General features: G+C 41.6%; 1 protein-coding gene across 1 annotated transcript in view; it reads left to right on the top strand.

The window, feature by feature from the left end:
- The window catches only part of plekha8 (pleckstrin homology domain containing, family A (phosphoinositide binding specific) member 8), a 42,760-nt gene that overhangs the window by 7,903 nt on the left and 20,341 nt on the right, over positions 1-14,516 (top strand). The window contains exons 4-7 of the mRNA XM_078420698.1: positions 1,954-2,087; positions 10,298-10,450; positions 12,843-12,880; positions 13,225-13,358. Of these exons, the coding sequence (XP_078276824.1) occupies positions 1,954-2,087; positions 10,298-10,450; positions 12,843-12,880; positions 13,225-13,358 (459 nt within the window). The remainder of the gene's footprint in view (positions 1-1,953; positions 2,088-10,297; positions 10,451-12,842; positions 12,881-13,224; positions 13,359-14,516) is intronic.

Raw genomic sequence — 14,516 nt, forward strand, 5'->3', positions numbered from 1 at the left:
GTGTTCTCAGATTTGAAGTAGCAGGGTAATGCTTAAGTCCTAGTCGCAACAGAGACAGAGTCCCCCTAGTCCTTGCCTTCCACCCCATCAACCATCACATACAACAAATAATCCTCCAAAATGTCTAGCACCTCCAACGGGATCCTACCGCTAACCACATTTTCCCATCTCCACCCCTTTCCGCCTTCCACAGAGACCGTTTCCTCCGCAACTCCATGGTTAACTCATCCCTTCCCACCCAAACCATCCCCTCCCCAGGTACCTTCCCATGCAACCGCAGAAGATGCAACACCTGTCGCTATACCTCCTCCCTCGACACTGCTCAGGGACCCTGACAGTCCTTTCAGGTTAGGCAGAGGTTCACTTGCACCCCCTCCAACCTCATCTACTGTATCTGTTGTTCAAGATGTGGACTCTTATACATCGGCGAGACCAAACGCAGACTGGGTGATTGTTTCGCGGAACACCTTCGCTCAGCCCGCGTGAGCCAACCTGATCTCCCGGTTTCTGGACAATTTAATTCTCCTCATTCCTGCACAGACCTTTCTGTCCTCGGTCTCCTCCATTGTCAGAGTGAGGCTAAATGCAAATTGGAGGAACAGCATCTCATATATTGCTTGGGCAGCTTGCAGCCCAGTGGTATGAATATTGATTTCTCCCACTTCAGGTAGCCCCAGCATTCCCTCTCTTGCAATCTATCCCTCCCCCACCCAAGTCGCACTAGCTTCTCATTTTCACCCTACAAACAGCTTACAATGGCCTGTTTCCTTTATCATCGTTACTTTTTTGCATATCTTTCATTCATTGTTCTTTATCTCGCCACATCACCGTCTATATCTTTCATTTCCCTTATCCCTAAAAAGTCTGAAGGAGTGTCTCATCCCAAAATGTCACCAATTCTGTCTCTCTAGAGATGCTGCCTGTCCCGCTGAGTTACTCCAGCTTTTTGTGTCTACATTCGGTTTAAACCAGCATCTGCAGTTCCTTCTTATATAAAATGCACAAGTCAAGTCTATTTGTCACGTACACATACACGATGCTTCCACTCAAATATTCCTTTGATCCTTGCTGAACAGATGTCCAGCACAGAGCTCCATCTTGTTGTTCTTGTGAAGTTGATCGTGAGTCATGTTTTGAGCCACTGCAATCCTATATATATAAAAAATGTATTCCCACAATTAGTTGGATTGGGGAGTTATGGAGTCATTGAGTTATACAGCATGGAAACGGGCCCTTTGGCCCAACTTGTCAATGCTGATCTCATTGAAACCTGCCGAATAGTGAAAGCCTACATGGAGTGGATGTAACAGAATGGATGTTTTAGGTCAGTGACACTTCATCAGGACTAGAACTGTGAAAGTTCCCTTATGTAGGGTGGGTCAGTGAAATAGCGGTAGTACAGAGACTTGGGTTCAATCCTAACATTTGGTGCTTTTATATGGAGTTTGTACATTCTCCCGTGATTATGTGGGTTTTCTCTGGGGTGCTCTGGTTTCCTCCCATGTTCCATAGACATGCAGTTTTGTAGGTAGTTTTGTAGGTCTGAAGAAGGGTCTCGACCCAAAACGTCACCCATTCCTTCTCTCCCAAGATGCTGCCTGACCCACTGAGTTACTCCAGCATTTTGTGTCTACCTTCAATTTAAACCAGCATCTGCAGTTTTTTCCTACACAGTTTTGTAGGTTAATTGACTTCTGTAAATTGTCCCTAGTGTCTACAATAGAACTTGTATACGGGTGATTGTGGTCGGTGCAGACTCTGTCCTGTTTCCATGCTGTTCCTCGAAACGGAACTATTCAATATTTGACGCTAAATTATGTTTTTTGAAACATTCTCTGTAATCTACTTTACAACCTGCTACAAGCTAATGTATTCTGTTTGAAATGAGGGTTTATTTTAAGTGATTTATGGAAAGTTGTGTGGAAATCAACATTTTATTTCCTTCTTTTAAAGAAATCAACGAAAACACAGAATGCCTGAAACAGAAGGTGTCCGAACTGAGATTGTTTTGTGATCTTCTTCTCCACCAAGTAAATAACCTCAAAGAAAACACACAATCTGATCAGCCTGGCTCAACTAATTTTGAGGTATATGTTTACAGTGTCCGATTATATTGATTACATCTCTTTAGATGTGCTTAGTACTCTTTACAAAAGAGACCTGTACTAAAGGGACAGGTCACTCCTTAACTGGAGGGGGACCAACGTTCTGGCAGGCAGGTTTGCTAGTGCTACACGTATGGGTTTAAACTAAGTAGTTGGGGGGAGGGGTTGACAAATTGGGAGTATAAAGATGGAGTTAAAGGGGAAGTGAATACAGGAAAAATTGCAAAAGACTCTCAAATTAATGGGAAGGAAAGTTCGAGAAGGGATAAGAGAGCAAGGTCAGGGCCAATAGTGACCGGTGTGAGAGGGGAGGTGAATACCGAAGTTAGTGTTGTATTTGATTCCCAGAACTCCCTCTATCTTCCTGTCTCCACCTATATCCTTCCTTTGTCCCGCCCCCCTGACATCAGTCTGAAGAAGGGTCTCGACCCGAAACGTTGCCCATTCGTTCTCTCCTGAGATACTGCCTGATCTGCTGAGTTACTCCAGCATTTTGTGGACGCATTGGTCATCATTTTCCAATGTTCTATAGATTCAGGATCAGTTCCCGTGGATTGGAGGGTAGCTAATATTATCCCACTTTTTAAGAAAGGAGGGAGAGAGAAAACGGGAAATTATAGACCAGTTAGCTTGGCATCTGTGGTGGGGAAGATGCTGTTGTCAATTATAAAAGAAGAAATTGCGGAACATTTAGATAGCAGTAACAGGATCGTTCTGAGTCAGCATGGATTTACGAAGGGGAAATCATGCTTGACTAATGTTCTGGAATCTTTTGAGGATGTAACCAGGAAAATGGACAAGGGAGAGCCAGTGGATGTAGTGTACCTGGATTTTCAGAAAGCCTTTGATAAGGTCCCACATAGGAGATTAGTGGGCAAAATTAGAGCACATGATATTGGGGGTAGGGTACTGACATGGATAGAAAATTTATACACAAAATGCTGGAGTAACTCAGCAGGTCAGGCAGCATCTCAGGAGAGAAGAAATGGGTGACGTTTCGGGTCGAGACCCTTCTTCAGACCAAATTGGTTGGCAGACAGGAAACAAAGAGTAGGGATTAATGGGTCCCTTTCAGAATGGCAGGCAATGCCTATTGGGATACGGCAAGGCTCGGTGCTGGTACCGCACCTATTTACAATATACATTAATGACTTCGATGAAGGGATTAAAAGTAACATTAGCAAATTTGCAGATGACGCAAAGCTGCGTGGCAGTGTGAACTGTGAGGAGGATGCTTTCAGGATGCAGGGTGACCTGGACAGGTTGTGTGAGTGGGCAGATGCATAGCAGATGCAGTTTAATGTGGATAAATGTGAAGTTATCCACTTTGGTGGTAAGAACAGGAAGGCAGATTATTATCTGAATGGTGTCAAGTTAGGAAAGGGGGAAGGACAAGGAGATCTGGGTGTCCTTGTTCATCAGTCACTGAAAGTAAGCATGCAGGTACAGCAGACAAAAGAAAGCTAATGGCATGTTGGCCTTCATGACAAGAGGAGTTGAGTATAGGAGCAAAGAGGTCCTTCTGCAGTTGTACAGAGCCCTAGTGAGACCACACCTGGAGTGTTGTGTGCAGTTTTAGTCTCCAAATTTGAGGAAGGACATTCTTGCTATTGAGGGAGTGCAGGGTAGGTTTACTAGGTTAATTCCCAGAATGGTGGGACTGTCATATGTTGAAAGACTGGAGCGACTAGGCTTGTATACACTGGAATTTAGAAGGATGAGAGGGGATCTTATTGAAACATATAAGATTATTAAAGGATTGCTGATGATGGCCAGATCAACTCTTATCTGCACATAATCCATTTCCCACCTATCACGCAGATAATTGTGTTGAACTCTCTTACACACTACCCCCACCCCCATTACTTTCCATCTAATTTAGTGTTAAGAATGTAGCAACTTTCAGTTATTTACCATTTTTAATATTAATGGAATATGCCAAAATGTTTCACAACCAGGGAATATTTTTCAAGTATAATACTCATTTTCTTTTGGAGAAATGTACCAGCCATTTTATATAAATGTCAATGAATCCTTTTTGTGAAAAGATTAATTTGTATAGTTTTGTATAGATTATTTATTTTTGATTGAATAGTGAATCTTTTATTTCTGCTTCTCAGGAAGGCATTTTAATGTTCTTTTTTTATATCGCTCAATGTGTTGCACTACTATGTCAGCAGTATGTGGAGGAGTAGGAGAATGTCTGAACATTAACATAGTCTTTGTCTCAACAATCCTGTGAATGCAACTCATAATTATATAAACATATTTATCTTGCCATCATTTCTTATTAGAAAGTAAAATCTTTTGTCCAAGAGAAATGGATAATTTGTTGCTGTATCGCCTGTCTAGCAGTGCTTTAGCCAAAGGCTTGCTGATACAAACTTTAGTTATGCCCAAGCTACCAAGTGCAACTGAACTGCTGTTGTCCATGTTCTTTCATGTGCTGTTGAGGGCAAGAGAGAATCGACAGATGGTGCAGGAGTGGTGATGGAATTGGTATACATTCAGGGCCTGTGAAGGATGGGGGCAGGGGGGGGGGGGGGGGTATTGGGGGGGGGGCTGAAGATTGTGGTGGAGAGAGGGGGTTTGAGGTAGGAGTAGAGGGAGGAGGAAGAGAGGTGGTTTGAAGGAGGGGGCTGAGGGAGGGAGATGGGTGAGGGGAGGGGAAACTGAGGGGAGGGAAACTGAGGGGAGGGGAACTGAGGGGAGGGGTGAGAGACTGAACATTAAAAACTGAAATAGATTTTTACTTTCCAAGAACAAACAAAAATGATAAGCGTTTAACTGCAGCAAATAAAGTATTTACATGGCACCTTGTACTCCTATTGGAGGTACATGTAAAGTTATTTAAAGATGGACATATCAACAGGGTTAGCAGTCCTACCACTGAGGGGCAGAGTGTAAAAGTGCACAGAAATGTGAGCTACAGTTACACCAAAACCTCTTTGGGGGAAAAAAATAACCCATGCCAACAGGCAGAGCTTAATGAATAGAACAGTTTGGATTTCCACACAATGGACAATGAAAGCTTAGTTATTTGAGTTTGCATTTCAGTCATAAAAGAAAGCATTGATGCTTTGATTTTCTGGCATTTGATATTGACCTTGAGGTTTCAATGACCACGATTCATATATTTACCTTTTATCCGGCAATGAAAAACATTGTTTTGCTTCACTGTGTGCCAACTACTGAGAAATTTCATCCAACTTTGAGGGGAAATAAACATTGTATCGAAGTGATGGATACTTTGTTACAAAGGGCAATTCCTGATCATGTGATATTATGGAAATTCACAATATTAATAAAAGCTATAAGGAGGGAATTAAAGATAAAACATGAAAGTAAGCTAGACAATAATATAAAAGAGAATACCAACAGTTTCTTCTGATATATAAAGACCGCTGGATAATGACGCTGAAGAAGTAGACGTAATATGGAATCATAGAATTGTAAATTAGTTGAATAAGTTTTTTACGTCAGACTTCACAGCGGAAGAAACCAGCAACATGCCTGAAATTCAAGAGAATCAGGGGCAGAAGTTAGTGGAGTTGCTACTATTAAGGAGAAGGTGCTTTGGAAGCTGACAGGTCTGAGGGTGGATAGGTCACCTGGACCAGATGGACATTCTGAAAGAGTGAGCTTTACAGATTTTAGAGGCATTAGTGGTGATCTTTCAAGAATCACTAGTCAGGAGTGTTTCCAGAGGACTCCAAATTTGCAAATGTTATTCCACTGTTCAAGAAGTGTCGTTGTTGGGTCCGCTGATCTTCATGTTGGATATTAATGATTTAGATGAGGAAATTGATGGCTTTGTGGCACAGTTTGCAGATGATACGGAAGATAGGTGGAGGGGCAGGTAGTGTAGAAGATGCAGAAGGATTTAGATGGGTTGGGAAAATGGAGTTTAGAAAAATGAGGGGGACCTCATTGCAACTTGCTGAATTATGAACAGGCTGGATGGATGTAGGGAGGATGTTTCCACCAGCAGAAGAGTCTAGGACCAGAGGGCACTGCCTCAAAATAAAATCACATACATTTAGAATGAGAATGAATTTCTTTAGTCAGAGGGTGGTAAATCCATGGAATTCATTGTCGCCGATCGTTGTGGAGGCCAAGTCAATGGGTTTTTTAAAGCGGAGATGGGCAGGTTCTTAATTAGTAAGGATGTGAAAGGTAATGGGGAGAAGGAAGGAGAATGGAGTTGAGAGGGGGAGATCAATCAGCCATGATTGAATGGCTGAGTAGACTCGATTGGCTGAACTGCCTAATGCTGCTCCAATGACTTTTGAACTTATAAATCCAAAACAAAGTTGTGTGTATGATGTAAAAAAAAGTTACTGGGTTGAAAAATATATGCTCTTCATTCATAATTATGCAGTAATAGTTGCAGGGTGTGCCATTCTCTTCGTTAACTGTACTAAGCAATACTAAGCGAGATGCTGCCTGACCTGCTGAGTTACTCCAGCATTTTGTGAATAAATCGATTTGTACCAGCATCTGCAGTTATTTTCTTATACTAAGCAATTCAATACTTGCACTTACAATATGTTACTACCACTAATGATTCATCTTTGATCACTTATCTGTAGGCGTCTGGACAAACTGAGTGGTTGGCATTTGAAATATAATGTGGAAAATGTTGAGTATTTAATTAATGGCAAGAGATCAGATTGAGTTGATATTCACAGATTGTTTTGCACAATGTGCAAGATGCAGTAAGCAATAAAGAAGGCAAACGATATAAGCAAATTTGAACACAAGAATAAAATGTCTTATTACAGTTGCACAGTGCTTTGATGTGTTCCTATCTGAGTATCGTACGTAGTTTAAGTCGTAGTGTTGTACAGCATGGAAGCAGGCCTTTCAGTCAATTGTGTCTATGAGCCTATCTCTATTAATCCCATGACTATATTAATTCGGGTTTAGTTTAGAGATACAGTGCAGGCACAAGCCCTTCGGCTGGCCGAGTCTATACCGACCAGTGATCTCCGCACATTAACAGTATCCTACACACACTAGGGACAATTTACAGTTGTACCAAGCAAATTTACCTACATGCCTGTAGGTCTTTGGAGTGTGGGAGGAAACCGAAGACGTTGGAGAAAACCTTTGCAGGTCACGGGGAGAATGAACAAACTCCGTACAGATAGCATCGAACCCAGGTCCCCGGTGCTGCAAATGCTGTAAGGCAGCAACTCTACTGCTGTGCTGCCAGGAAGAATTCCAAATTCTTCCATCCTAGCTCATTCAAGTACCTGGCTAGATAGATAGTAAATGTTTATTATTCCTATCTCCATTACGTCCTCTGACAGCTTATTCCAGATACCAACAGCTCTTTGTATGGAAACATTTATCCCACCGATTCCCTTTAATCTTTCCTTTCAATGTAATCCTATTCCCTCTAGTTTTAGACAATCCTACCATGGGGAAACAGACATTGGCTATGTATTATTATAGCTGTAATTCTCAAAGCTAAATATGCCTCTCTCATTTTGCCTCTCGACCTTCTTTGTTCCAGGAAAATAAGACCTACCATATCCAATTTCTCCTTGTAACTCAAGTCCTCCAATCTAGAAAACATCTTTCAACCTTTTCTAGACCCTCTCTAACTTAATCATGTCCTTCTTATGTTGTGGAACAGTACAGTGCAACTTGAAAAATGTTGTACATTTTTGTAAAACTGTGTTATGACGTCCCAACTCTTGCATTCAATGCCTTGGCTGATGAAGGTGAGCACTACATAGACCTTCCTCATCACCCTGTCTGCTTGTGTTCCCTGCCTGTTTTCAGGGAACGATATACTTGTACCCCAATGTCTCTTTGTTCAAGAACACTCTGTAGGGCTCACTCCTTCATGTGTGCCATGCCAAGGTTCAACTTCTCAAAATTACATCATTCTGAACTTGTCTGAGTTAAATTCCATCTCTAATTCTCTTGTCCACTTTCCCAGTTGATCTACATCCTGTTGTAACCTTAGAGAGCCATCTTTAAAATCCACAATACCAGCAATTTTGGTGTCATCTGCAAACTTACTAATCATGTCACCTATATTCTCATCCAAATCACTAACGTGAATCACCGGGTGGCACCGTCAGTGATGGCAGTCTTGCCAATGGTCTTTTTGTCGATTTGTCTTTTTTGTTATTTTTAGTGTGTTTTAAAAAGTTTGTGTTAATGTTCTCAGGTTTGTTTTATGTGGGGGGTGGGTGAGGGCGTCGGGGGAAACACTTTTTCAATCTCTTACCTTGCCAGAGTTGCGATTGTTTTCCGGATCATATCTCCGGTCGCTCTGCAGCCTAACATCATGGAGCTGGTGGCCTTGCTCGAGACTGACTTTGAGCCCCACTGTGGGGCCGTGAACTTGCCGTCAGAGCCTGTGATCCCTTGCCGGGAATCGACCCTCCAACCATGGCCTGCGGATTTCACCATTGAGGAGCTTGCAGTCTCGGATTGAGACTGATGTCGGGAAGCTAAAAAGTCGCAGGTTTGACTAGCCCCGACCCGGGATCCAATCGCCCGGCGCGGGTGAGCTGAGATCCCCCCGATGCGGGAGCTTGATCGCCCTGATGCAGAGGGCCCGACCACCGCTACAGGAGCCAAGATCGTCAACGAAAGGCTTGAGGCCCCTGACCGCGGGAGAACAAAGAAGAGAAGAGATTGAACTTTTTTTTCGCCTTCCATCACAGTGATGAATGTGGAGGAGTCACTGTGGTGGATGTTTATGTTAAAATGTATTTTGTGTGTCTTGTTGCTTTTTATTGATATGACTGTATGGCAAATCAAATTCCTCGTACGTTGCAAAATATACTTGGTTAATAAAGTATGATTATGATGACATAATAAACAAAAAGCATTAGTTTTATTTTAAAATGGGTGTACTTGCTGTAACTCCATAGACGAGCTGCAGTGAAGATTCACTGGACTGGTTCCAGCGATAGCATGTTGGCCTGATGAAGAGAAATTGAATAGATTGGAACTGTATTCTCCAGACTTTGGAGGAATGAGTGGAAATCCTGAAAAAACTCAACAGGACATAGTTTCAGAATAAGGAGTAAGCTGTTTAAGAGTGTTCTCTGTTTTATTAGTTTGATGCGTCTTCTGAATGGTTTTGGAATTAGTAGCCTATTAGAATTTTTCGTTAGAATTTTCTGGTCTACTTGGTCTGCCTGGTGAGTGGTCTGCAAGGTCACTGAATGGCTACTTCGTGAATTTTATCGAAGCAATATCACATCTTATTTCATTAGTTACTGTAAAATGACAGGATTGTGGTGTATCAGTTCTTGAGCCTGATAACATTGAAGGGATATGAGGTGGGGCCTTTTCCATCCAGAGAGTAGTGAGCTCCCGGAATGCACTGCCTGAGAGAGTGGTGGGAGCTGAGCCACTGACAGTAGAAAGAAATGTCTGGATGAGCATATGACTAAAGTAGGCATAGTAGGCTGTGGGCTAAGTGATGGAAGGTGGGATTAATACAGACGAGGGTCCACGAATCAGAATGGATGTGGTGCGCTAAATGCTGTCGACTCTGACTATGAAAAGATCATCCATCTAAACTGATGTATGTGCTATGATTTGAAATATGATTTTCTAGGGGGATTGACATTGATTGAAGGGGCAAGGAAATTGAATGCTTTATATGATTTTTCTGCAGTTCTGTTTTTGACATGTGGAGAAACCCTATAATATCATTTATCATGGTTGGTAGACACATCTGGCATGCTAACCCAATGGTTTGTCATCCATGTCAATACCTCCCTCAATACCTGGACTATCTATCTATCTATATAATAAAACTCTCATTTGTTTGTTTGTTCCTGAACTACAGCCAAAATTGTACACGATAGCGCAACAATTTTAGGCCCACCTTATTCACCGTCGTCCCTTTAGTGCTAATGGAAGAAGTTTCATTGAAATCGGTGTTATATTATTTAAGTTATTCACATTTTAAATTTAAATCTATCTCCTAGGGAGGGGAGGAGGGATGATAAGGGGGGTTGAGGGGGATGGAGTGGGGGGAGAAAAGGGGAGGGGAAAGGAAATGGGGGAGGGGGAGGGGGAGGTGAGGGGGGGAGGAGAGGGTGCTGCAGCAATGCAGGAGAGGTTTGAGCCCAACGGGTCCACTTGGTCTAGTCTATTACAAAACTCTAACGTTGTACTTTTTATTTCTGTTAATTGCATTCTTGTTGAAGAGCGACATGGCAACAGTTCTAAGATCTACATGCAATACCTTTATGAGGACACTGGAAGAATGCATGCAAATCGCAAATGCTTCGTTCAGGCCTGAACTATTGCAGCCTACACCACCAGATTCCCCGCATGTGGCTATCATTAAACCAAACAGGGTATGTTTGTTCATAGCAAACAATTTTGTTAAATTGCTATTGTGATTTCAACATACAGTTGGACCTTTCTTAAATGAACAGATGGTCTATATCTCTGTTTCCCTTGTTTGCCAGGTTCAGATGATGCATGTCATATTGCACAAATAGTGAACAATTTATTAATCCAATCACAATTTGTCCATCTTACAATTTAATGCCCTCTGGTTTCTCAATGGGAGGTTTGCAGCATCAAATGTTCTCCTTGGCACTAGTAAGGGAATCCTGTTCACCTTCTTAAGGCCCAGGAAACCCTAGCATGTACCTCTCCTTTTGACATTTATTATAAAGTTATGTGTAACTTTATAATAATGCTGTAGAGTTTTATATTATTGCTCAGGTTCAACTCATAGTATGGGCTTATTGACTTAACCTGGATAGCGGTGGAACTGATGCAAGTAAGCTTGGTTGTACCAAGGTGAAAATTGGCTACATTTCGGCACCCATTCATTTAATAAGAGACGATAAGGGGTCAAGGCAGTGCTTGGTGAGAGGATTGGATTAAATTGCCATGGCTTCCTAATCTTTGAGGTTGCGCCCGCCCTACTTCCTACTTCATTTTAGAATTCTTCACTTGCCTCTCATAAATCAAGCTTCAGTTTTGATAAATGAGCTGTGTGCTACTACTTAGATGAAGAAGTGTAACTCCAGTTACTAAATTGTCTAATAATCCCTTGCTTCTACACTTTCAGTGAGAGTCAGTGAATGTCTTTTCATTCAGTTTTCAGGTGTTAAAGAAAAACTGCCATACCCCCCCTGCAATTTTCAAAAAATCAAAGGAGCAAAAAAGATTATTATATTGTTATGGCAGGAGTTCAAAAAATTGGTCAGGATTAAACTTTATCGGCCCCATGTTTGGGATAGAAATCTGTCTCATATTTGTTGGACTTTTATCATTTAAGCAATGTGGGGGAAATTTCAAGCATAAAAATGTTGCTGTTCTTGATATACTTGAATTTGGGTTGAATCAAAAATGTTAATAATATACAGGTTGAACAAAGATTTTCTGGCACCCTTTGTTCCAGAGCCTTTCTGGATTATCTGTTTTTCCTGTGTCTCTTAAGCACCATGGAGTACCAGCAACTTAAATAAAACAAATATGAAATGTAAAGGTAATGTGAATGGAAATGACCTGCCGACCCATCCCTGGATCCCACTGTCTCACTGGCCGTGTAGAGCTCTGGCTTCTGACCCCACTCCTGACTCGCAAGGTGTGCCAACGAGCCCTTCACCCACCGCATGGTCCAGTGACACGGCAATTGTTGCAGCTCATGTTGTTGCCGCTGTGGACAATGCATTCTCACCGTGGGGCTCTCTCCCCTCTCACCTGCTGCTGTTTCTTGCAGTTGGCGGTGGGTTTGTCCACTTCACACTCGACGGCTTATTTCTCCCGTCACATTGTCCAGTCGGCCTCTTCCTCATCCCACCCCACTCCTCCCACCACTGCCATCGCCTCCTATTTCTTCCCCCAAAGTCGCGGACATACTCCACCTTGGAAGCGACAAGGTGAGGAGGGGGTAACCGCACGGTGACCGAGCGCATCTTGGCGTTGTCAGCAGCCCGAAGAAAGCGCTGTCTGCAGAGGCTACAACGTGAACCACAACAACAGCCTTGTCACTGGAATGTGCAGTGGGTGAAGAAGGGTTCGCTGGTGTACCTTGCAAGTCGGGAGTGGGGTGGGAAGCTGGGGCTCTAAGTGGCCAGGGAGATGGTCGGAGCTGGGCATTCATCGGCAGGTCTGTTTGCTATATCCGATATTGATTATAAGTGGATCTGTTAAAATGAGGGTTTACTGTTTTGCCTTTGCAAAACAATTAGGGGTGATTGAGGGCATATTTGAAAAAGGATTTTGGGAAGGAGCCTTTTAGAGGTGCCCAGTAAATTAGACAAAGCTTAACAGGAAGTTCAGAGTTCCAGAGGGTAAAAGTAAAATCGAACCGAGTGGACAGATGAGGGGTTGGGGTGGTGCGTGGGGGACAGGCAAAGTTGAAACACAAAACGTAAAAATTGAGCCAGCACAGGCAGAATTAGACAAGTTGAAGAAGGAATTTCAGTTTTTGATGTAAACAAATAACAGGGACACCACCCAAGTGAACACTCATCAGCAATGCCACCTGTGGCCGCTCATGGAATTCCAACCGAGCTCTTGTAATTTTGTCTGGATTATAGTGCTGGGTACACCATCGGTTGCTGGAAAATCAGTGTTCAATCTGTATCAATGAAAGAAACCTTTAAAACTTTGGGTTCAAAACGTTGGTTACTGTAAAACTCGTAATCAACACTTGGTCTTTTGTGATTTGGAGGACTTGAGAAGGTTGCTACTTTATAATTTGTGTTCTTTATCCTTTTTTTATAGATTAAACAGCGTTCATCCAGTTACAATTGCAGAGAAAGGTAATAATTTATAGGGCATAGCACCATTAAAAATTAGTTCCATGAATCAGTCACAATTGTTATGTAATGATGGACTTGCAGTTTGTTTAAATCTGGTTTATAAATTGCAATAAAATTTGGTAAATCTGTATTAACACAAGAACTTCATATTGAAAATTATTTCTGTGACTCATCTCTTAGCACGTTTTAAAATAATTCAAGAAAGGTAATTTTGGAAAGGCTGCTGCCTTTTCCTCATTCTCCCACTGTTACTGCAATTTTTGACTTTATTGCTGCTCAGATGGCACTCGGTTAAACTCGGGCATTTAATTTTTCTTTTGTTAATTTAAATATGTTTACCACAGGAATGAACTGAAAATCCGTCAGAATGGATTAACGATAAAAGAAAACAAGATTAAATCTTGGAAGAGGTCACAATTGGAAAGTGATGATCAGCATCAACAAAATCCAAGAAGGGGAAGTATTGAAAATGCAGAGGGTAAGATGGAAATATAAATGTGAAATTGAAACAGATCTATGTTACCAAAGCCTTTGGAGGTGGTAGGGGATAGAAGTAACCACAAACTTCTGTTTCATTTGAGTGTGTTGCTGACCGTCGGTGAATATGCCAACTAGCTTTATTTTTTTCCATTTCAACACAAATTTTAAAAGTATTGCAGTGAAGTTAAAAAAAAATTGGAAGTATTTCTCCAAAGCACCCTGTATATTCACCTATTAGATCAGTGCTTAGGCAATTGTTACATCATGTGCTCAGAGGTGATAAGATGCAATGGCTGCTGTGGGGAGTCTAAAGTGGTCTGCTAGTTTGTAAATGAATCCATATTTTGGGTGCAAATTGCAGTGGAATCAAGTACATATGGCACGTTTTGCAAATTGTTGTCTGGTACCTATGTCATAATGACCAGAACATTTTTTGAGAGAGTAATTTACAGTTCAGTTTACCAAAATAATGAGCATCCCTAATGATTTAAACCATGGTAAGATATCAACATTTTTCAAGTAATCCAACAAATGGGATACTGGCACATCTAAGTAATCTCTTCTTCTAAAACAATTGTATTCTTTTTCCCATTATCTATTGTTGCCAGTGAGTAATTTTGAAGAATAAGAGCACTGTACTTCATATCACAACAGTATGCAAATTCACAAGCCGAGCATGGTGCAACTCAGCAGCCCGGTGCACTCTTTCAACAGCTTCTGCTTCCATTATGAATGATGGCCTTTGTTTCAACAATTGCACCGTTAAATTTTAACAGCGTATCTTGTAGTTCAGTTTTTTAAATTGAGGGCTCACCAGTTGCCATGAGGTTATAAAGCCATCCCTCAGAATAGTAGCCTTACACTTGCAAGGAAAGCTTGGTCCTATCAAGAATTCCACTGCTGCTCTGTACAAGTATGTTAAAAGCTGTAACCTACATGATGATAGAGAAAATTATTACATTATTTTATATTATTTTTGGACAAATTGCCATTTCTGCAAGAAATTTCTGATGTCAGAAGCTTGGTGCCAAATGAATTATGTGTTTTGTATATATCCCAATACAAATTTATCTTGATTTTTAAAAAGAAAGTTATATTGGGAAGTCTTCCTAATGCTGGACTTTTTTCTTTTTTTTTTCCCTCTTTGAATAATCAG

Source organism: Rhinoraja longicauda, chromosome 2 (genome assembly GCF_053455715.1).
Source record: "Rhinoraja longicauda isolate Sanriku21f chromosome 2, sRhiLon1.1, whole genome shotgun sequence".
In the NCBI taxonomy this organism is placed as follows: domain Eukaryota; kingdom Metazoa; phylum Chordata; class Chondrichthyes; order Rajiformes; family Arhynchobatidae; genus Rhinoraja; species Rhinoraja longicauda.